Consider the following 23,405-nt stretch of genomic DNA (forward strand, 5'->3'; position numbering starts at 1 on the left):
CCGGGTCGCCTTCTAGCCCCTCCCCTTCCACCCCCCAGGCTGTTGCGCTCGGTTCTGCACGCGCCAAGCGAAAGAACAGGTAAGAGTATGCTCCTTCTCTTCCTCCAGTTTTCATCTTTGGTCACAGCGCCACCTCCTGATTGACTGAAGGTTCCAGCGAGGATTTATGCTTTAGGGACAAGGAATCAGTTTTCCCTTTTACCTGCGCCTTGACGATTACTTAGAGAAAGCTAAAGATAACGAGAAAACGTACTTTTCAGGTCCTCCTAAGGTCCATATTATTTGTCCTCGGAGGACCTGGACTCTATGGTCAGTGACGAAGAAAGGCCCCTCTCCCGTGGGCGCCTGCGTGCTGCGAGCTGGTTCCGCATGCGCAGTGTGGTCAAGCGAAGCGCACGCTGAGGAGAGTCGGCGGCTGCTGAGGGCTGATCGAACCTGATCTCTCCGACAGAGGAGCGTGGCGTGGGACCTTGTTGTGGGATTCACACACATACCTCAGGTGACTAGTCTCTCTGATCTGTTTCTCCAGGAATTCACTTTGATTGTGTCTAGGGACGGGGGTGGTCGGTAGAGTGTAGGCCCCGGGGCTAACACCCCCTCCTTTTCCCGTCCCCGCGCGGGAAGTGTCTGGACATGACTGCCGCCACCCGCCGGCTGCGTGTCGGCTCCCCGTGTAGCAGAGGTGTCGTGGTACTGACGGAGGAATCTCGCGAAGGCAAGTGGGCCAAGTGATGGGACAGCTTCGTCAACATGGTGATAGTGGGGGGTGTCTTGAGGTGGGACGGCCTGGGGAGAACGCCGTGACACCCCGCCCCAGGACGCTGAGCACTTTGCTGTCTCTAGGCCTGAGAATTCCATCCTTTTTTCTTTTCCCTTCTTCTTCCGCCCCGGCAAATACTACCTCTCAATGGTGACCAGACAGGACACTTCAAGGAACCTGTGGATTGGGCCACGATTTTGACAAGAGTTGAGTTAAAAAAAAGATCCAAGAAGAGTTTGTTAACCTGACCACTAATATTAAAAAATCGAAGCTCTTGTTACCCTGTCGCTGGAGTTGGGCGTTTCTGTAGAATGAGTCAGTCCTTAAGACGAAACTAAAAGATACTACTGAAGAGTTTATTCTTCGTATCATTTTGCCGTATTTTCAGCACCGATGAGAATAGACTTGTAGAATTAAGCGCTGTGGTCTTACGGTTAAGCAGAACTGAAAAACACAAGATACGGAAATTTTAGGTCTCTTTTATTAACTACCCAGACTTAGTCTACTTTAATTTTCATTAAACAAGAAACATTGTTTCTTGGGGAAAAGGTGTAGCAAAGAAGTCTTGGTTTTTCTTCCTATTGAAGTTGTTACTCAAGGGGGAAAAAAAATCTTGTAACTCCGTGTCTTTCAGCAGTTTGGAATTACATAAAGCTTTAGTGCCTGTTCTTAGTTGATCGGATGCCAAATGAGAGTTTCTGGTTCTCAAAAGATCTCAGGAAGATGCGCAGTTTTAGAGATTGTTGCTTCCTTTTTCAACTACAGTGAAATAATTGAAAAGCTTTGTTTGTTTAGCACTTCTGTACTAAAGGCGAGCATTCAGAGAGCATAACTGAGAAGTGTTAGAGCCGAATTAGTATTGCCACAGGAGTTGCCTCTGTCACATCATGCTTTGCTTTGGAAGGGAGTGTGGACTTCCTGTATCCACGATGGCGACTGGAGCACGCAGTGATTTAAGTACTCCTGCCTACCATTTGACCAGGCAAAATTACTGACGGTGCAGGGTGTTTGAAATTAGCTTGGAGCTCAGTTGTATTTTGAAAGATTCTTTTCTGGAGAACACATACTGTATTGTAGTACTCTGACATATTGAGGCTTTGTGGGTTAAACTCTGAATTTAGTGTCATATGACCTGGTTTTAGCTCCTGTTGTACTTAGTAAGCATTTGTCTTTGAGGAAATCACTTAGTACTTATTTTAATAATAAAAATAATTGTTTAATGAATTAAGTTGCAAAATGGAAATGATATTTCCTTTGCCTTTTAATATCTTACATTTGTATAGCATTACACTTTCCAACTCTTTTCACCTGTATATTATTTCATTTGATGTCCTCCACAAACCTGTGAAGTACATGGCACACATTAGAAGCTACAGTTAATGGGAATACATCAGTATTCCTAAGCCACAGTTAGTATGTAGGAGAGCAAAGTCGTAGATTGTTTTTTGTGCTTATCTACTATCTTTCACTGTGAATGACATAGCACCAGCAGCATTCCTTTATTTACATTATCTTTTGCAAAGAGATTTGCGCCTTCTGAAGCAGTGGCATTCATATCACTCTTCAGAATTCTTTTACACTATTGCCTGTGTTCTTTTACAATCAATTTAGGTCTTGCTTCTCCAAACGTATCGGCTTTACTATTTGAAGAAACTTGGTGCTTGTTAAATCTCTTGAAATGTTTCACACCTTTCCATGATGTTCATTTTTATACCCAGTATGAAACATTTTTAGCTCTCAAGTTTTAGTGCTTTACCTACAGATATTTGAGAACAGTTGTCCAAGAGAAAAAAAAGCCCTGTTTAAAAATGAACCAACCAGCTCAGCTCTTTTCTTGGTGGGTAATTCTGACCATTGTATGTCTACTTCCCTTTATTTGCTAAATCCCTATTTTGTCAAGCTTCAAAGAGAAATATTTCTCTACCACTGTTATATACAGTTTATTTTTTATTAAATAGGATAGGTTAATAATAAAAATTTTATGTGTGTGAGTCTGACAACTTGTTGTGTCAGACTTGGCGACCCCATGGACTGTAGCCTGCCAGGCTCCTCTGTCCATGGAATTTTCCAGGCAAGGATACTAGAGTGGGTTGCCATTCCCTTCTCCAGGGGATAATCCCGATCAATGGATTGAACCTGGTTTTCCTGCATTGCAGGCAGATTCTTTACCATCTGAGCCACCAGGGAAGCCCCGATATTAATACTAAAATTTATTATGTTCTAGCACTGAATGTGTACACTGATAGTGCTTTTTGTTTAAGGTATTTCTAATTGTCATGTATTTACCAATAATGTTAGGAGAAAATACAGCCTAATGAATAAAACACTAACTATGGATTCAAACGTTACAGGTTCAAATTCACTTGTTAACAGTATATGACAGAACAAGATGCTTAACCCATGCTTCATATTTTTCATCTATAAAATGGGGAAGACTATAAGGAAAGTGGTACTTCAGGAAGATAGGCAGTGGTCGGATTATATAGGACCCTGTGGGGAGCAGAAAAATGTATAAGTCAGTGGGTAAGCCACTAGGAAGATATATGTTGGTGCAGTTAGCAGTTCTGAAACTGCCCTGCAGCAGAACCCTGGGGTTCTATGAGCTGGGTGTAGGTGTTTTATCTTTGAGACAGGTAATGTGGCCCTGTTACCCAATTAATAAGAAAAAAAGGTAAGTTAGTACATAAATTTTCACAAATTTTTCATAGGACTTGGGATCTTATTATTGCCTATATTCTGAGCTTTAACAATAGTAAATTAGTTAAGGTTACCAGAAAAACATGAAAATTACCAACAAAGATTAATTTGAGAGCTTCCTTTTAAAAATATATTTCTATTCATGGAATGATTTTAGGCTTGTGGGTCATAAAAGGAGCCATGTTTAAAGTAGGTTGGGTGGATCAAAAGGAATAGTTCTAAATAGATTTAGTGTGTGGAGATTAAGAGAAACTTGAACTTTATAGTAGTGGGGATATCTACTAAAGGATTCTCGGGGTTGAGTATACCTGTTCAACAAGAGAGAAGATTATTTGGAAGTAATGGGAAAAGTGGAAGCTAAAAATTATAGTAGTTGTGAATTCATGTTTAGGAGGAAAAAAATTAAGAAGGATACGTTTTAGTTAAATGTAGTATGTTTTGTGATTAATCTTTAGTTTTTGTTGTGACATGTATAATTCTGCCTAAAATAAATGATAGAGTTGTGTGTGTCAACAGCAGAGAATGAGATGGTTGGATGGCATCTCCGACTCAATGGATGTGAGTTTGAGCAGACTCCAGGAGATGGTGAAGGACAGGGAAGCCTGGCACGCTGCAGTTCATGGGGTTGCAGAGCCGGACATGACTTGGTGACTGAACAACAAATGATAGAGTATATCATTTGATGTGTGGTTAGGGTTAAGATTTAATTTGTTGGAAAACTCTTCCCTTTATATGGTGGTAATCAGTCTTAGCCGACTTGGAGGAAGAGTAGCTTTAGTTTTGCTGATAGGTTTTTAACAGTAGGTTTCGCTTGTGGCTCAGCTGGTAAAGAACCCACCTGCAATGTGGGAGACCTGGATTTGATCCCTGGGTTGGGAGGATCCCCTGGAGAAGGGAAAGGCTACCCACTCCAGTATTCTGGCCTGGAGAATTCCACAGATTGTATAGTCCATGGGGTCACAAAGAGTCGGACACGACTGAGTGACTTTCACTTTCACTTATAACAGTAGTGATGCTTCCTATCATTTGTTATTAAGTATTAAAATAATATTTTACTCTTTATAAATGATCATTATTTTTTATGATTCCTTTGAAACTAATTGTAGAGAATCATGCAAGTCTTAGAAAAATGTGGAGCAAAATAAAAATTCAGGCTTGGTTCCCAAACATTCATCTGTTTTCTAGCACCATTTAAGAAGTTTAAAGAGATGAGAAGACTAAAAACTTCTTCCAGTGGCAAGACGTGAAAAATTGATATTTTTATGTTGACCTTAACTGAACACTGACTTGATTCTTTTGTTTAAATTGCAGAATGCCGGGTCTAAGTTGTAGATTTTATCAACACAAATTTCCTGAGGTGGAAGATGTAGTGATGGTGAATGTAAGGTCCATTGCTGAAATGGGCGCTTATGTCAGCTTGCTGGAATACAACAACATCGAAGGCATGATTCTTCTGAGTGAGTTGTCAAGAAGGCGTATCCGTTCTATAAACAAACTCATCCGAATTGGCAGGAATGAATGTGTGGTTGTTATTAGAGTGGACAAAGAAAAAGGTAAATGAGAAGAATATTTAATTTTTATTTTAATCATTTATATGTACTTATTAAATATAAATGTAATAATGAATAAATATTTTTTGTTAAATAATTTATATCTGAAATTTTTCTGAGTTAAACTTATTTTAAAATATATTTTTTGTGCATTGCCTGCTGCAGTAAAAAAACAAAATGCCTCTTTTTGTACTTAAACTCTTTTACATACAGTTGTTAGAGAAGGATGCCAATTAACCATCTAAACAAAACCTTTTAAGTTAGTAGTGGTTAATTAGTTTATCCAGAACTAGCTTTTGTAAAAGTAAATGAATTTTAGGAATATTTTATGTCTTTAAAAAAGACACATCTAGAACTGAATAATGTCTGTCTCTCTGGTAATCAGAATGTCTGTGACCCCCAGATCCTATGGTCCTTCCGGATCTTTCAGGCAGAGGTGAATAGGTATTCCATTTATTTACTGTGCTGTTTATTCAGAGTGTGTGTGTGTGTGTGTATGCACGAGTGTGTGCATGTGTACACTGTGCTGAGTCGCGACTCTTTGGGTGCCCCTTCTTTGGACCCCATGTAAGTCTTCACCTTTGTGAACACAGTTTCTAAATACATTGTACGATACCAATGAGTAGGTTTTGTCTTCAGTTAATATAGTTAAGATCATTGGTTTCAGCTGTCTCTATAATTTGTCAGGTGTTCGTTTCAGTCACGTAGTTACCATCGTGCTTAAAAGACTAGTCAGTCACCCTGACTGAACTTGTCTTTCTGAATCTCCTCAGCCATCTAGTTAATTGATACTTTCGCAAACGAATGATTTTATACGTAACTGACTTTTTTTCTGATTATAATCTTAGATAATAAACTTTGGAGACAGCTTGTATTACCTCTTAAAAGGTGCTACCATTAGCACATTGATTATTCTGAATGTTTTGATATGACTTGTAGCACTCTCCCTAGCCCCCATTTATTAAACTATTTGAAGACTGAGATTATTCCGTTTAATATTGTGTTTAATCACTGCCCTAGTAGGACCTCAGCTGGTGTCTTAGCTTATATTGCTTTCCTATTACATGAAATAGATAACACAAAACGGAATCAAATATATTTTCAACTGCAGTCAGAAAAAATGAAAGGGTATACTTGTGTAAGTACAGTAGCTAGATGTAAAAATGTATTTTCATAACAACATTGTACAGTGTAAGTTAAAAACATGAAACAACAATCTAAATTGTGGTTAAATAAATCATGACACAGCCAGGCAAAGCAATTTTCTACAGAATGAAATCTGAATATTCTGATATGAAAAGATCTCCATGATAAGATAAGAAAAAAGCAAAGTGCAGAAGATCCTATAGAGGAGATCCATTTCTGATACTAGAATTTTAAGTCCTGTTGGATAAGCCATTCAACATAACTGCTGTCAACCCTAAGCAAGTATCTAAATGGGTGGTAAATTTTATCCAAAGACAATGGGAGCAACCAAAAGCAGGCTGAAACTGAAGGCAAGTTAACACTGGGAAGACAGGAACTGCACTGGATAAGGTTTACAGCCTTTTGACTGAGTGCCATGATATACCAAGCAGGGCAGTGAAGATTCTAAAGGAAAACCCTCAGTCTTAATGACTTGAGAGCCAGAGATAAGAGTTCTGGACAGCCACAACAATTGGAAAGTAGTGATAGGGATTAGAGAAAGAGACACAGAGAGAGCCCCTAAGTTTATATATAAAAATTCTGCTCAAATCTCTAGCTGACTTCTGAACTACTTGTAGAGGTTACACTGCAAGCAGCCCTACAGGATAAAAATCTAAACAAATTTTGTTTGCTTTCCATCTGAGGAGACAGCTCTGTATAGTTTTGAATTCAGAGAAGTTAACTGCTAAAACAAATTGAGTATCCTTGGGAGTTCCCTGGCAGTACAGTGGTTAAGACTTTTACCTTTGCTGCCACAGGTGGTGGTTCAGTCCCTGATTGGGGAACTCAGATCCCACAAGCCATGCAGAGTGAACAACAACAACAACAAAATCAGTATCCTTAAGAGGAACCTAAAGGAATTCAGAGCTCTGCCACATATCTTTTTTAATGTCCAGAATACAATTCAGAATTACTAAATATTTGAATGAACAGGAAAATATGACCCATTTGAAAAAGATAATCAGTGGAGACTAACCTAGAGATGACCCTGATGTTGCAATTAGCAGATAAGCATTTTAAATAATATGTTTTAACTGCTCAAGGATATCAGGAAAATGTACTTGTAGTGAGTGAGCAGAAATCTTAGTGGAGAAATTAGAAACTCACATAAAGAACTAAATACAATTTCTAGAAATGAAATTTTTTTTAGTATCTAAAAAATTCAATGCATAGGCTAACATCAGATAAAAGATAACAGAAGGCTTGAAATTTGAAGGTAGTTCATTTAAAAAGAACCAATCTGAAGAACTGAGAGGAAAAAAAGAGCAACCTATTAACAATCAAAAGCTTTATTCCAAAAGAAGAGAAGAGAAAGAAAAAAGCAGAAAATACATTTGAAGAAACCATGGCCAGAAGTTTCCATATTTGCTGGGAGAAAAAATGTTTACAAATTAGAGAAGCTCAGCAAACCTGAAGCAGAATAAATACCAAGACCACATCTAGGAATACCAAACTATTGAAAAATAAAATCTTCAAAATAGCCAAGGAAAATGATGTTATTTACAGGAGAACAGTAATACAAATTACAGTGGCATTCTTTTATTGGAAATAATGAAGGTCAGAGCATTGAATGACATCTGTAAAACACTGAAAGAAAACTATCAAACCAGAATTCTGTTTCTAAAGAAAATATTCAGCAATAAAAATCAAATGAAGACATTATCAGGTAAATAGAAACTAGGGGAATTTCTTACAAGACAGAACTGCATTATAAGAGATGGTAAAGGAAGTAGTTTAGCCTAAAAGATATTAGGTTGATGCAAAAGCATGGTTTCAGACCCTGAATTTTTAATCATTATAACTAGGCTCAAACACATCTTTATTAAGCAAAATAGGAACCATTACAATCAATACATTTTTGCAAAAGAGAAATAAGTTGGTTTGTTCCTGTAGCAAAAAAAATCCATGCTTCAGGATTTGACGAACTCTTGGAAAGCATTTTCTGCCTCCTGCTGGTTGTCGACTGCAAAAAGTTGTCAAGGTCTTGAAGAACGGGTAGCCAGTTGGCAAAAGGTCAGGTGAATATGACAGATGAGGCAAAACTTCGTAGCCCAATTCATTCAACTTTGGAAGCTTTGGTTGTGCAAACGTGTGGTCAGGCATTGCTGCAGAGAAGAATTGGGCCCTTTCTGTTGAACAGTGCCAGCTGCAGGGATGCAGCTTTCGGTGCAACTCATAGATTTGCTGAGCATACTTCTTAGATGTAATGGTTTCACTGGGATTCAGAAGGCTGTAGTGGATCAGACTGGCAGCAGACCACCAGACAGTGATGATGAGTTTTGGTGCAAGTTTGACTTTTAAGAAATGCTTTGGAGCTTCTCAGTCCAACCACTGAGCTGGTCATTGCTGGTTGTTGTATAAAATCTACTTTTTGCCACACAACAAAATCCAACTGAGAAATGGTTCGTTGTAGTTGTGTAGAATAAAAGAAGATGACACTTCAAAACGATTATTTTTTTGATTTGCGGTGAGTTCTTGAGGCACCCACTTACTGAGCTTTTTCGCCTTTCCAATTTGCTTCAAAAATGCCAAATAATCGTAGAATGGTCGACATTGAGTTCTTCAGCAACTTCTCGTGTAATTTTGAGAGGATCAGCTTCCGTGATACTCTCCGTTGTTCTCAACTTCCGATGGCCAGCCACTGCACTTCTCATCTTCAAGGCACTCGTCTCCTTTGCAAAACTTCTGAACCACCACTGCACTGTACGTTCATTAGCAGTTTCTGGGCCAAATGTGTTGTTGATGTTGCAGCTTGTTTCCTGTGCTTTACGACCCATTTTGAACTCAAATAAGAAAATCACTCAGATTTGTTTTTTTGTCTAATATCATTTCCATAGACTATTTCCATAGTCTAAAATACATAAATACATATGAAATAAACAGCAAGTAATAATTCATTAGCAAAAAACATAAAGCAATAATTGCACATTAAAATAATGTATAACAGCCACATTTAAGAATGTATTCTAGCAAATTTCTACAGTGCAAAACTGCAATTACTTTTGCAACCTAATATGTGGGTAAAGGTGAAAGACCATTTTCTCTTTAATTCTTTTTTTTTTTTTTAATTTTTATTGAGGTAGAGTTGATTTACAGTGTTGTGTCAGTTTCAGGTGTGCAGCAAAGTGAATTAGTTATACATACACATGTATCCAGTCTTTTTTAGATTCTTTTCCCGGGTAAGCCATTATAGAGCTTTGAGTATAGTTATATGTAGTAGTGTATATATGTCAGTCGTCCTGGTCTTCCAGTTTATCTCCCCATCTTATCCCCTGATAGCCATGACTAATACTCCACTGTGTGTATGTACCACATCTTTATGCATTCCTCCATTGTTGGGCATTTAGGTTGATTTCATGTCCTGGCTGTTGTAAATAGTGTTCCAGTGAACTTTGGAACATTTAATTCTTTAAAATACATTTAACTTCTTGTCTCATTTTGTGCCCATGGGACTTTCATTTATGAAGGTGACTGGTGACATGGAGTGGCCATGCCATTGAAAGAAGATTTTTATTACTAAAGTTTCCCAGGAAATGGGGACCCAGCATGCTGTGCAAAGCCAGATGAGGAAGCACCAGTTTTGATCAGGAGGCAGGAAGAGCAAGGGGAAACCTTAGGCCAGAGCCTGTATTGAGGTTTCCATGAGAAAGGCAAGGCAGGTTGTTGTAAACAGTTTACACTTGGCTCATCTGAATAGTATGGGCAGTGCCTGGTGCACGGGCACTATCTCTGGTTGTCTGGTATCTGGCCCTACGTCGGTTTAGGGCATGGGGGAGTATTGGCCTGATGTGTGGAACTTTGATGAGATGGCTGGGGACGTGGGCTCTGGGTTGGCTGATTTCCATGTGAAAGGCTCCCATTGAGCCCTTGGCTAGTGCTGGGCAGCAGAGGCTTCCCTGGTCAGCCAGGCCACAAATGTCAGAACATCAAGAATACAGAAAACATGATACAGTTGATCCTCTGATGCTTAATAGACATGGTTTTACCTCTCATATGGATAATTAAAATTATTAGTTCCCTCCACCAAGATAACATTACATGATGACAAAAATTTACTTTAAAACATAATACTCGTTCATAATACATGTACTTCTTATGCAGTTTTTTTTATTGATACAATTTAAGTAGGAAATAAGTGTAGATATGCCAACCCAGCAATATGGTTGTGAAAATTGTCAGTAATTTGTTGATACCTGGACAGAGATAATGTTTTCAAATTTTTCTCATATAGGATATATTGATTTGTCAAAAAGAAGAGTTTCACCAGAGGAAGCAATCAAATGTGAAGATAAATTTACCAAATCCAAAACTGTAAGTTGATTATTTAGTCAAATTAGTCCACTGTTAAATGTGTTTAATAAATAATCTACATGGCATGTTGCTGGCAGAAACAAAAACCTAGATTTTCTGTATCTGTATTTCCATTTTCAGTTCTGTGCTTCATAGGAAAATAATTTGAACACTCCATTTTGAAAGAGTGTGACTTTAGTGAGACAACATCAGTTGTCTCATGATGTTACTACGTTAAAGCACTGAAGTCTAATAATGTTCTCAGATCAGTACCAGACCATTAGTGTTTTTAAGCTCTTTTATGTTAACTATGAGTGAGTTTAGCTGATTTGGCTGTCATAACATGTAAGTTTTGACTTTCAACTCTTCTGGGGTAAGGATCACAGAAACAACCAGCTTTTTTTTCTTATTTTTGCTGTTATTTGTTACTTATCCACAATAAGCACTAATAAGGCAGGAATTGTCATTTCTTCATTCTCATCTTCCTGTATTTTTCTGTTCTTTGGTCCTATTCAGATTTTCCTTTATTCCCTAGATCTTCAGTTCTTATTGGGAGTTTCCATTGCTTCTCTTTTCTTTATCCTTCTTTTGTGTCTTTCGTTCTCTTCTGCCCTGTATGTTTTTATCTTCAAGGTAAAATGCCAAGAACACTGTTTAAATGAAGAGAAGGTTTTTTAAATCTTGCTTAACCCTGGTAAAAGAGTAAAAATACAAAAGCTATGAGACCATTACCCAAATCTTTCAAGTCCCACCAAGTCCAAATTGGAGAAGCACGTCTCTAGGAAATTTCCATTTTGTTTGTTCCCCTAGGCTGTTGTAAAATATTGTAAAATAAGTACGTGAGTAGATCTTATTGGGATGATGTTAGAATGAAATAGCCAATGATATTACCTTCCCTGGGTCAGTTTTTGTGTGTAATTAACATGAAACCTTTCTTAATACACTTTCTCTTCTTTGAGGCCTTTTATTTTTAGGAGATTAGAAAAAAAAAATTGGCAGCAGTGAGTAGGAGATGGGTAGGATTGAAGGATAATTGTTAAAAGATAACAGAGCAAAAGAATTACTAAAATCTCCATCCTGGTTGTATGCTCTCATGTTGGGGGGTGTGTGTGTGTGTGTGTTTTGTGTCTGACTCTGCAACCCCATGGACTGCAGCCCACATGCTCTCATGTTGGTGTGTGTGTGTGTGTGTGTGTGTTTTGTGTCTGACTCTGCAACCCCATGGACTGCAGCCCACCAGGCTCCTTTGTCCATGGAGTTTTCCAGGCAAGAATACTGGAGCAGATTGCCATTTCCACATCCAGAGAATCTTCCCAGTCCAGGGATCGAGCCCCCATCTCTCGTGGAATAGTAGTCCTAATGTCTTATATTTGATCCATGTAAGAACTCTCTACAATAAAAAGGAGAGATACTGGTATCTCCCTTTTCTAAATGAGGAAACATATTCAGAGAGGTTGGTTTGTCCCAGAATTGACTTGCTCTGGATCTTAGGCTATAAATGCTACACTGTTTGTATGTGTTCACCCACTTGAGTTCATTGTTATGGAAAAGGAAATAATTATGGGAAAAAAAGTTTTCATATGGTAATCTTTTGTTGTTAAGGAGTTATTCTAATCAAAGTAACCAAAGGTTTGTTTTTATATGCTGTCTTCTAAAATGTAAAAATATCTTTTTAAAAAAAATGTATATCTCTTATCTTTGAATTGTTGTGCTCTTCATTTTTTTTTCTAGGTTTACAGCATTCTTCGTCATGTTGCTGAGGTCTTAGAATATACCAAGGATGAGCAGCTGGAAAGCCTATTCCAGAGGACTGCCTGGGTCTTCGATGACAAGTACAAGAGACCCGGATATGGTGCCTATGATGCATTTAAGCACGCAGTCTCGTAAGAACTCCTCCTTAGCTCTGCTTTTCCCTTGGTATTACAGCTGCTAGGCCTAGCACACAGGTTGAGAGCCTAACATTTAGTAACACAACATCCATGTAGTAAGTCCTTGTCAAATTTAGATTAAAATATTTCAGTATAAAAGGCCCATGATATGGGCCAGTCCTCTAAAGCTAAGCCTGTATGATTTGGTGTACCATAGTTGGGTAGTTCTTTAAACCATCCTGACGCTATTGCCTTAAATCTTTTCCTCTCCAAGTTTTGTGATTGTCCTCAGTGACTTCAGGGCCAGCATAGACATTTCATTTAAACTGTAATCTCTTGTTTTCTTTACCTCAGTTGCTTAGACCTTCAGCCCACGCCATGTTAGCCAGTTTCCCATATGACCTCACCCTGGGTCTTACTGTCACCAGGATTTGCTCCTCCAAAATCTTTAATTCACACACTCTGTTCTTTTACCACAGCCTCCTGTCCTTCCAGCTGCCACATTGTCCTACTCTGTTGTCTTAATTCTTACATCAGGCTCTGATTCCAGACCCTTTCTTTCCTCCCTGTCTGTTCACCTTTTCTTGCCTTCTCTTTCTTACTCAGCGTAGACCCATGGTCCATCATTTCAATAACTTTCTTGCCAATATCATGAGCTTTGCCCTGTTTTTCCTTCTGTTACATCCAGCCTTGGAGCGATGTTCCTGCCTTCTCTGCACTTACAGAATGCTGGGTGCTGCTAGGAACAACCACAGTCTTACAGGTTGGTGCCACGCATATTCATGGTCTCCAACCTCAGCTGGGCCTTAACTGCTGCCCCACACCCTCTTTGCTCTGGGTCACTTCTTCCTCCCATTCTTAGATTGGCTGTTTCAGAACTTCTCCACACTTCCCCAGATACCCACTCTATCCCTCTTCCCTCCCTCTCACCTGCTGCGCTCACTGCCTGAAAAAGAAGCCATTGCACAGGATCACCTCCGTTTCCTTCCACCATCTCATCCAACTTACCTCTTGCCCACCTGTCATTACCTCCTATGCTCTTGTCACACTGGAATTGGGGTCCTTCCTGCTCTCAAACTAATCTTACCCCTGTGCCCAGCTATTCCTGAGAAATATCATCTCCATCTGTTATTCCCTCCCTTGAGTCTTCAGCCTTTTTCTTTATTGATTTTGCTTTATCAACATAAAAACATGCTCAGATTTTTCCCATTTATACTAAAAAACAGACTTTTCAACCGGCCCTCTACTTTTCTCCTGTAGGAAGCACTGTGTCCTCTCCTTTTAATAGTCAGACTTCTTAAGTTCTCTGTACTTACTGTCTCTACTTCTGCACCTCCCACTCCTAGATGTTAATACTTCATGAGCAGCCTCACCACTGCATCGTTACTTGCCAACTCGTGTCCTGCCATGGGAGATTAGTCTCTTCAGCCCTCAGAATGGCCAAGTGGGACTTTGAACTGTTAGAGCCTCCATCATGCCTACTCACCTGAGGCTCCAGATCCCTTCCACCTTACCCCCTCCCCTCATGTGACTTAATTTTTTTTTATGTCAAATTGTGGGAAAGGTGAGAAGAGTAATAATTATGACAGCAAACATATATGTCATCCTCACAACCACCTGTGGTGTGAGTGCTATTATTCCTATCTTATAAATGAGGGAATTGAGGCAGAGGTTAAATTGTCCAAGTTCACACAGCTACCAAATGGTAGAGCCAGGATTCAAACACAAGCATTCTAGGTCCATCCAGAGTTTATGCTATTGGGCATCAAGCACTGCTTTATATTTCTGTCCTCCCTGCCTTTAGTCTTGGGCTCCTCAGTCAGAACATCTCTCACCTCGGTTTGCTGTCATCATTGGCCCTGCTTACAGCTTCTGCCTCCTGCACCTTCTCCATTACTGCTCTGCATTAAAATTCTTAACAAATTAACATTCATCCTAGTGAATTAATCTTCATTTATCACCGTTAAAGTTCTTCTCTTTCATCAGCCATGTTGCAACTGTCCAGATTTAACTCAATCATAATTCGATGCCACATGTGCTTCTTTTTTTTTTTCCCTTTTAGTTAAAATTTATGAGATAGTTGGAAACAATATTTTTTGCCTCCAAAGATATTTTGGTCACTCAACAATGGTAACCACTGTTGTGAAATTATGTGTACGTCATTATCATTTATGGTATTGATACATGTAAATGTGTGAATAGATTATTAAAAGTACATACAGAATCTTTTTTATGTTTTAAAATGTTTAAACAAAAAAACAAAATTTATTTTATCATTGTGACAGGTTTTCAGTACTTTATATTTTTACTTGTGATGCTGTTACTGTAAATTTCAGTAATCTATCAGTTACTGTAAATTTCATAAATCTATCAATTTCTCCAAATTGATACATGTATGCCTACTTCATATTCATTTCTATATGGTATTTACTTGTGAGAACATGCCCCCTTTTTTGTTCCTCTATTAAAAAATGTTTAGGTAATCCTCCCCTGTTTTTCAAATAGTGCTATGTGAATACATGTACATGTCTCTGTGTACACATTTGGAAATTTCTTAGATGGATACCTTGGAATAGAATTGTTGAGTCATGGGACTGATTATAGGCACCTTTAAATTTACTTAGTTTTGTTAAAGTTTCTCCAAATTGGTTCTATAGTTTATAGTCCTTTTAGCAATTATATGAGTGTTTCTATTTCTCTTCATCAACATTTGATATACATCTCAGATTTTTCTTTTCTTTTTGCAAAGCAGATTGATGTCCAATAGTGTCTTATTTGGGTTTGCGTTTTGCTGGTTGTTGGTGGAAGTTGACCACTTTTCATACGTTAATTGACCATTTGTCTTCTGTGAAACATCTGTTCATCTCATTTTCTTTTTTTTCTGTTGGTTTGTCTTTCAGTATCAGTATATCAGAATTTTCTTAAAATAGTCTTGTTAAAATCCTACCATTCTTTTAGTCATTATTTCTTTTTTTCCATTTTTTAATTTGTTCAACAAACATGCCAGTGAACAAGACTGGTCCCTGTTTGTGGCACTTAAAAGGGTCAGATGAAATGCCACCTCATTCATGAAGCCCTTCCTGACCCCACTGATACCTTCCTCACCTCACCCCAGAAGTGCAAAAATGCACTTCTATTTTTTTTTTTTTTTTTAATTTTTCTCCATGTTTTTGTTCTTTTCGAGCTCCTTGAAGCAAGGACTGTTAATTACAGGGATATGCTTAATTATAGTGGGATGTGAGATATATAAGCAGAATTCATTTTACTGCACTTCACAAGTACTGCATTTTTTACAGATTGAAGGTTTGTGGCATCCCTGCATCAAGCAAATCTGTTGGTGCCAGTTTTCCAACAGCCTTTGCTCACTTCATGTCTCTGTGTCACATTTTGAGAATTCTTGCAATATTTCAAACTTTTTCAATATTTTGTTGTGATCTGTGATCCCTCGATGTTACTATTGCAAGAAGATTACATCTCCCTGAAGACTCAGATGATGGTTACCATTTTTTAGGAATGAAGTATTTTTAACAGAAAACAACAGTATGGCATAGGCGTAACTTTTGTACGCACTGAGAAGCCAAACGTGTGACTCACTTTATTCCTAAACGTGCTTTATTGTAGTCTAGAACCGAACCCACAATATCTTCAAGTTATGCCTGTATAGGAAACATTAAATTGCTTGCTTTAGTCAGATCTCTAAAATTTTCCTTTTAATAATGATCATTTGGGTGTTTTCTTTTTGTCATACAAGCCTAAGCACTTCAGTTGCATTAGCTCATTTAATTCTGCAGTCCAGTGAGATACACAGTTTTTATTCCTGTTTTACAAATTTGGAAACAGATCTAGAAAGGCCCCCAAGCACAAAGCTATTAAATTGTGAAGCTAAGATTTGAACTCTTAATTCTGACACTAAACGCTGTGCTCTTAAACATTATTCTGTTATATTATGTTTGGTGTCCTAATTATCAGTAAAGTAACCTTGACATTTTGTTGTGTGTGTTTTCTTTCAGAGACCCATCTATTTTGGATAGCTTAGATTTGAATGAAGATGAACGTGAAGTACTCATTAACAATATTAATAGGCGTTTGACCCCCCAGGCTGTCAAAATTCGAGCAGGTAAATGATTTTTTAAATGCTGTTTAAAATATTTTGCATGTACCAGAAAAGCTATTAAATAATGACCCTCACCAAAGAATATGTTGCTACATCAACATCTACCTGTTTCTAAATGTTTATTTTTCACAGCAAGAAAAGCTAAAGAAATTAAGTAATTTTTGCTTCTACTGAGTTATCATAAAATGCATATATATTGACACAAGTAAATGAGCTCAGCTAACCTTAAGTTGGCCCTTTTTTTGGGTGGAGTGATTATTTTGTTTTAGTGCATGCTTTAAAATTCTGACAGTACAGTAATATCCTCCCATGCCTCTGGATTAACCACTGTTAATTTGGGATCTATTCTTTCAGACATTTTTTTCTATACCTATGCTGTATAGGAATGTGTGCTATTTATGTTCAGATATAAGTTTTTATGTTTTCGTAAGAATGGGATCATAGTGTGCACCATTTTCTCCAACTAGCTATTTCTATTTGGTGTCCTATGGCTGCCCTTCCCTGTAGAACTTGAGGATCATTCTCATTTTGAATGTTAGGTAATATTGCATAGAATAATAAACCTTGATATCAGCCAGTCTCCTCTTGATGAATGTTCAGGTTGGGCTAGTCTTTTTTACTGTAGTTGACCCTTAAACAATGTATAAGAGGGTTGCCCACCCTCTGCACACTCGAAAATTCATATATAACCTCGTCAGTCCTGTGTGTCTGATTCTGTATCTGAGAATCAACTACCGTGGTTCATGTAGTATTCTAGTGTTTACGTTTGAAAAAAATCAACATGTTAAGGAGACCATGCAGTTCAAGGCTGTATTGTTAAGGGTCAACTAACTACATTACAAAAAACACTGCATTTTAACACCTTTATACACATAGACTTACCCATTTATACAGGTGTTCTGTAAGGCAAATTCTTAAAAGTAGGATTGCTGGGTCAGAGTATGCCGTTATTCTAGACAATTTGTAGTTACATTATTTTGGTTTTTTATAATTTTATTTATTTGGGGGGCTTTGCTGGGTCTTTGTTGCTGTGCAGGCTTTTCTCTAGTTGCCGTGTACGGACTTCTCATTGTGGTGGCTTCTCTTGTTGCAGGGCAAAGGCTCTAGGGTGCTTGGGCTTCAGTGGTTGCAGCTCCTGAGCACAGGCTCAGATGGCACATCAGTCTAGTTGCTCCATGGCATCCTAGATCTGGGATCGAACCCAGCTCCTGCATTGGCAGGCAGATCCTTGACCAGAGTTACCAGGGAAGCCCCCGTGGTTATTATTTCATTCAGATTTCATCACACTCCTCCTAACCATTTCACAAATAAGGAACTGAAGCACAGAGGGGTTGGAATTATGATTTCAACCCAAATATAGCCCAAATTCAAGATGTTTGTTAAATTTCTCTTTTTTATGGTTTCATCATTCAGGGGCTTGATGTTGGTGAGAAGATATGATATCACTGCATGTTCAGATATTTTTAAATATGAAAGTTAATAGCTGGGGTTGATTTCTAGTTGAAAGGGTAATGAAAGCTTTCATAAGTATTTGAGTACTAATGTATTTGTCATATCTCTGATTTCTTTTTAAACTTAAAAAAAATTTGCATATTTTGAAGTAAGCTTTTGAATTTTTATAATTTTAGATATTGAAGTGGCTTGTTATGGTTATGAAGGCATCGATGCCGTAAAAGAAGCTCTGAGAGCGGGTTTGAATTGTTCTACAGAAACCATGCCCATCAAAGTGAGTAGCCTGTTTTCTCCCTCCCTACTGAAATATCCACTTAATCCAAATTAAATCCAGATTTTTTAATGGTCATATTTCATATCAAGTGTTACTAAAAGTGGTTCTTGATACTTCTAGGGAATGTTTAAAATTATGTGTAGGCTTTTGTTGTAGCTACTGCTACTGTCACTATGGATAGAGATTCCTATTGGTATTTAGTGCCAAAGAACCAGCTATGCTAAACCTCCTTTACAGTAAGTAGCCACAGTGCCCATTATGCTCATAGAATCTTGAAAAGGACAATATATTCTCTTATATTCACACACAGTTTTAAGGAGGTTTGGCCTGACTCTTTGATTAGCAATAAAATTAACTGGATGGCTGTTAATCAGAATCACTTAGAAGAATTTCTTCCATCGGTTTAGTTTAGAACCAAATAGGAATCTTTTTTGTTTATTTTAGAGACAGATTATCCAAGCCCAGAGATGGGGGAGCCTGGTGGGCTGCCATCTATGGGGTCGCACAGAGTCGGACACGACTGAAGCGACTTAGCAGCAGCAGCAGCAGACTGCTTCTACTACTGGGTTACATCATAGTATCAGTTAGCTTCAATTAGCTTCTGCTACATTAACAAACTACCTCAAATTGCTGTGCTGCAGAATTGGGAGTAAATTTTGGGATGATTTGTTTTTAAAGCAGCAGATTAGCAAAACGATTCTCAAACATCCTAATTGTTATGTGGTCTGTAGGTACATTCATAATTGAATTTTTGTCTTCCTTAGATTAATCTAATAGCTCCTCCTCGGTATGTAATGACTACAACCACCCTGGAGAGAACAGAAGGCCTCTCTGTCCTCAATCAAGCTATGGCTGTTATAAAAGAAAAAATAGAGGAAAAGAGGGGTGTCTTCAATGTTCAAATGGAGGTGAGGTCAATACTGGGATTTTTTGCCTTGTCATTAAAGTTTTAAAGACGTTTCAATCATGTAACTGGTTTGTCTTCTAAAATATCTGATCAGTGACTTATAAAACATGAGATAGGTTTAAAACTACAAGTCCTCTAAGTATAAAATAGTCATTGACTCGATTTCCTAAAAGGGTTTTAAAAGTAAATAAGAACTATCATGGGGTGGTTATTCAAGACTGTGGTCACTGATCCCCCAAAATGAAAAAAATAAAGACAATGAAAATAACTGAAAAAAGAAAGCAGTGATTGATTATTGTCAGAATTTAGAACGGAGAAGGCAATGGCACCCCACTCCAGTACTCTTGCCTGGAAAATCCCATGGATGGAGGAGCCTGGTAGGCTGTAATCCATGGGGTCACTAGGAGTCAGACACGACTGAGCGACTTCATTTCACTTTTCACTTTCATGAATTGGAGAAGGCAATGGCAACCCACTCCAGTGTTCTTGCCTTGAGAATCCCAGGGACGGGGGAGCCTGGTGGGCTGCCGTCTATGGGGTCGCACAGAGTTGGACACGACTGAAGCGACTTAGCAGCAGCAGCAGCAGAATTTAGAATGCTTGAAGTTTGATTTCAGAATGAGGAACTACAACAGTGTCCTATGTTTTTCTCATCTCAACAAGAACAAAACCAAATTTTCATATGTAATTTTCAAAATAAATTTCTTCTGTGGAAGAAATTTTGAAGCCAGAAGATGTATTTTTATAGGTCATCTTTTTGTGTGTTTGAAAGATACAGCCAATATATATTTTCAGTTTTATTATCTCATGGAATTTATTGGTAGTATTTCAGCACTCAGAATAAGAGTTAAAATACCAGGCAGTAATAGTATTGAAACTGAATTTGTGTGTGTTTAACTACATTCACATTGAAATTGTGCCTCTGCTTCCACAGCCCAAAGTGGTCACAGATACAGATGAGACCGAACTTGCAAGGCAGCTGGAGAGGCTTGAGAGAGAAAATGCAGAAGTGGATGGAGATGATGATGCAGAAGAAATGGAAGCCAAAGCTGAAGATTAACTTTGTGGGAAACAGAGTCCAGTTTAAGGAACACAAAGCAGCCTTCCTGGCTGTAAACCCTAGACTTAAAAGTTTTCCAGTATTGGAAACTTCAAAGCTGAATATTTTTTATTTTAAGTATTTAAATGTTCCAACAGACCAAAACATGAAATGCCCTCCTAAATGTTAGCTGTTTTCACACAGTAGCTCCAACACCTTGAGCGTTTTTTAAGGGAGTGGCCTGATTTCACTAGAGACAGATCTTCAAGACGAGACATAAATTGGGCTTATGATTTCCATTTCTGATATCTCCAGATTGGCACCCCTTTGTAGATTAGTGCCTCCATGAGATTTACCAGAGGCACTCAAAGCGAATAGTTCCAACCTTTCTATATAAAATGTATCAAGCAAACATTAAATAAATTTCTGGGATATTTAACCATAGGTTTCTTCCTTATTATCACCAGTTAAAAGCATTATGATTCCTAAGAATTTCATTTTATTTGAAATGTAGTAATTTAAAGGCAGGTGACCAGAAGATAAGTATAGCAGATCCTTTCAAAAGGAAGGTTTACAGAGACTTTGCCAGTGGTCAGGACTCCATGCTTTAACAGCTGAGGGCCTGGGTTTGATCCCTGGTTAGGGAGCTGAGATCCCGTGAGCCGTGTGCTGTGTGCCAGGCACCCTCTCCCCCCACCCACCCCTCCTTTAATAAAGAGGATTTAGAGAGCATTTTAATTAGTGAAAGTTTACTCCTAGGGGAAAAAAGCCTTAAAATGTAACTAAAGAATTACATTAGTTGAGTGCCTTTTACCTATTTGAGACTGATGACAACATGTGGTCAGAAGGAGAATTTATCACACCAGTCCTTGTTGGTGTACTAAGCTGCTTGTCCTGAGTTTGTAATTCAAGTTGGTAATGGGTGGGGGGTTGTTTTTGTTTTTGTTTTTTAACTTTAGTTTTCTGGGGTTTTTGTTTTTTAAGAAAAAAAATGCTGCTTTGTAAATTTAGTTATTTTGAGTATCATTGCCCAACTTTTAATTTTTTTTTCCAGTAAAATATTTGCTAGGTGCCACCTTAGAGTTTCACTTCTCTTCCTAACAGGTTAGGGGTCTGTTTGAACACAATTAACAATCGTTTTTCAAAATGTTTCCATCATTTTTTTTCTTTAAGAACTGATTGTTTTAAAGATAAATAATATATACAAAGGCAAATAAACTTCATAGATAACATGTGGTTTGCAGTTACAGCTACAGTGGCCAAGGTGTAGCAAGTCTTGAGTTAACTTTAGTTTACTTTATAAATTTAATCTCTTAGGATACTTGAGGTACTAGATAAATTAATTTTACTAATTATTCCCAAGAATAGCTATTTAAATACTTAGAAGATTAAATCTAACCCACCTTATTCAATCCAGGACTAGACTTAACTCACTGTTAAAAGGACTGGAAAATAGAAGAGTGTGTTGGTGAGACATTTAAGCTATTTGTGAAGGTTTGTCCCTTTGTTTAATTTAGCAGCCTCTACTAGCTCTTTAGATCCAGGTCTAACAATATAACTGTTTTCATGAGGGAACCATGACTGCTAGCTTGCATGCCATACTGGGAATATTTAGAGGATAATCTGGATGTATTCAAATCAGCACATAATTTTCACTTCAGTTTTTTTCTGAGGAGTAAAGCTCACAGCATCACGAATGTTATCAAACTATATAACAGGTGCTGCTTAAATGTTTGTTGTAAGCAGAGGAATTGAATTTTCACTTTGTTCACTGGATTTTTTAATACTTCAAAAGCCATAACTGTTGAGAAATACTTGTGATATCCGTGGTGAGCGGTTTATATCCTATGCAGGCCTTTTGTTCAGTTCCACAACAATTCTGCAAATTTATGACCCTTGCCAGAGAAAAAGATCAATACCTCAGTGATGATGGAGAGAACTAAGTAAACTCCCTGCTGACCTAAAAGTATCACTTGCAAATATGAGAACAAGATCACACCCAGTTCTAAAAACTTGAAAGGATAGACAAAAGATCAGTGAACAGTTTACCCAAATTTTGAATCTCTCCGCATAAAGACTCACTAGAAATTGACAGTTTCATCTACTCCCAGTTCTGTCTTTGAGGTCAAATGGTTATCAACTCATAACTGAAAATTAACAATAGTTTGAGGCTCATTTAGGTATTAGTTGAAAATTTTAAATGGCCGGAAAAATACAAATATCCAAATGATCTTTCATGTTTTCTAGTAAAACAAGACAAGCCAGTACTTGAGGATAATGCTCAAAAACTTAGTGGAAACCCCCAGACGGCCTTGCCTGACCTAGTTAACTCCCACAGTAAAGGCACTTTAAATGGTTAGGAATTTTAAAAATCCAAGTGCTAGTACCCTTGGCAAGAACTGTCCCGTGATTTGCCTCAAAGTAATAGTCAGCTACTTTTCAACTCATGATACTGATACCTGCCGTACAGAGTGGGGTGTAATTGTGCCAATTTACAATCAAGAAGCCATCAAACCAAATGCAGCTTAATTCAGATAAAAACCTATATTGATAGCAAAAAGCAATAAAAAAAAAAACTGAGGACACAGACCTTGGTGAGATGCCAAATGGAAAATGGTGCTTTAAAAGGCAGTCTCTTACAATGTAAGGAATAAAGTAAAACCTCATTAGCTTGGAATTCCTGATCTGAATGATCAGGTATTCTAGACAAGATCAAGAAAAGATAGTTCAAACTATTGAATGAACTTTTACTTAAGCACTTTGGAGGTGTTCACGCCCCTTAAATGTAAGTTACATATCTATTCATTGAAGGAAGTCTAAGCAGTTGTACTGGCAGATTACTGTATTAAGCTTGAAAGTAATAAAAATGTTTTTAAAGACACTGTATGATACAGACTTTTCACTACTTCAGATTAACCTAACTGATGAACCTTCTTGGTACCTATTTGTCTCCATTAATCTTCATTCTAAAACCAAAATTTCATGCTTTGATTTAATTCTCCCATTGACATCTTTATCTCCTTTAGAAAGCTCCTGCTCTGCATCTTTCCAAACAACTTTTTTCTTTTTTCACAGAAAAGCTGTAATTTTACTTTTATGTATGTGACTAATCCAACTGAGTCCATGATTTCTTTTCTGCAATGTGTAATACTTATGAAGGCTTCTTTTTCAAAACAAAACAATATTTCGTTCAAGATTTTGCCCCATCCATACTTTGAAGATGAGGCTTTAAGCTCACTTGAGATGTTTTTATAATCAGCTTGCCTAAT

General features: G+C 37.8%; 1 protein-coding gene across 2 annotated transcripts; it reads left to right on the forward strand.

Annotated features, from left to right (window-relative positions):
* Positions 1-13: 13 nt before the first annotated feature.
* EIF2S1 (eukaryotic translation initiation factor 2 subunit alpha) lies at positions 14-23,017 on the forward strand. Of its 2 annotated transcripts, XM_027552217.1 has the most exons (9): positions 24-79; positions 261-499; positions 4,769-5,010; positions 10,424-10,503; positions 12,214-12,365; positions 16,361-16,467; positions 18,093-18,190; positions 18,955-19,098; positions 20,032-23,017. In XM_027552217.1, the coding sequence occupies exons 3-9, from the start codon at positions 4,770-4,772 to the stop codon at positions 20,155-20,157; spliced, it is 948 nt and encodes a 315-aa protein (XP_027408018.1). In that variant the 5' UTR covers positions 24-79; positions 261-499; position 4,769; the 3' UTR covers positions 20,158-23,017. The 2 variants fall into 2 exon arrangements, with proteins under 2 accessions (XP_027408019.1, XP_027408018.1); XM_027552218.1 differs by lacking the exon at positions 261-499 and having other exon boundaries at positions 14-79.
* The last annotated feature ends 388 nt before the right edge of the window (positions 23,018-23,405 follow it).

The sequence above is a fragment of the Bos indicus x Bos taurus genome, chromosome 10 (genome assembly GCF_003369695.1).
Source record: "Bos indicus x Bos taurus breed Angus x Brahman F1 hybrid chromosome 10, Bos_hybrid_MaternalHap_v2.0, whole genome shotgun sequence".
Taxonomy (NCBI): Eukaryota; Metazoa; Chordata; class Mammalia; order Artiodactyla; family Bovidae; genus Bos; species Bos indicus x Bos taurus.

Coding starts and splice junctions, on each gene's coding strand:
- EIF2S1 (XM_027552218.1), top strand. CDS start 4,770: ATGCCGGGTCTAAGTTGTAGATTTTATCAACACAAATTTCCTGAGGTG. Junction 5,011..10,423: donor TAGAGTGGACAAAGAAAAAG/GTAAATGAGAAG, acceptor TTTCTCATATAG/GATATATTGATTTGTCAAAA. Junction 10,504..12,213: donor AATTTACCAAATCCAAAACT/GTAAGTTGATTA, acceptor TTTTTTTTCTAG/GTTTACAGCATTCTTCGTCA.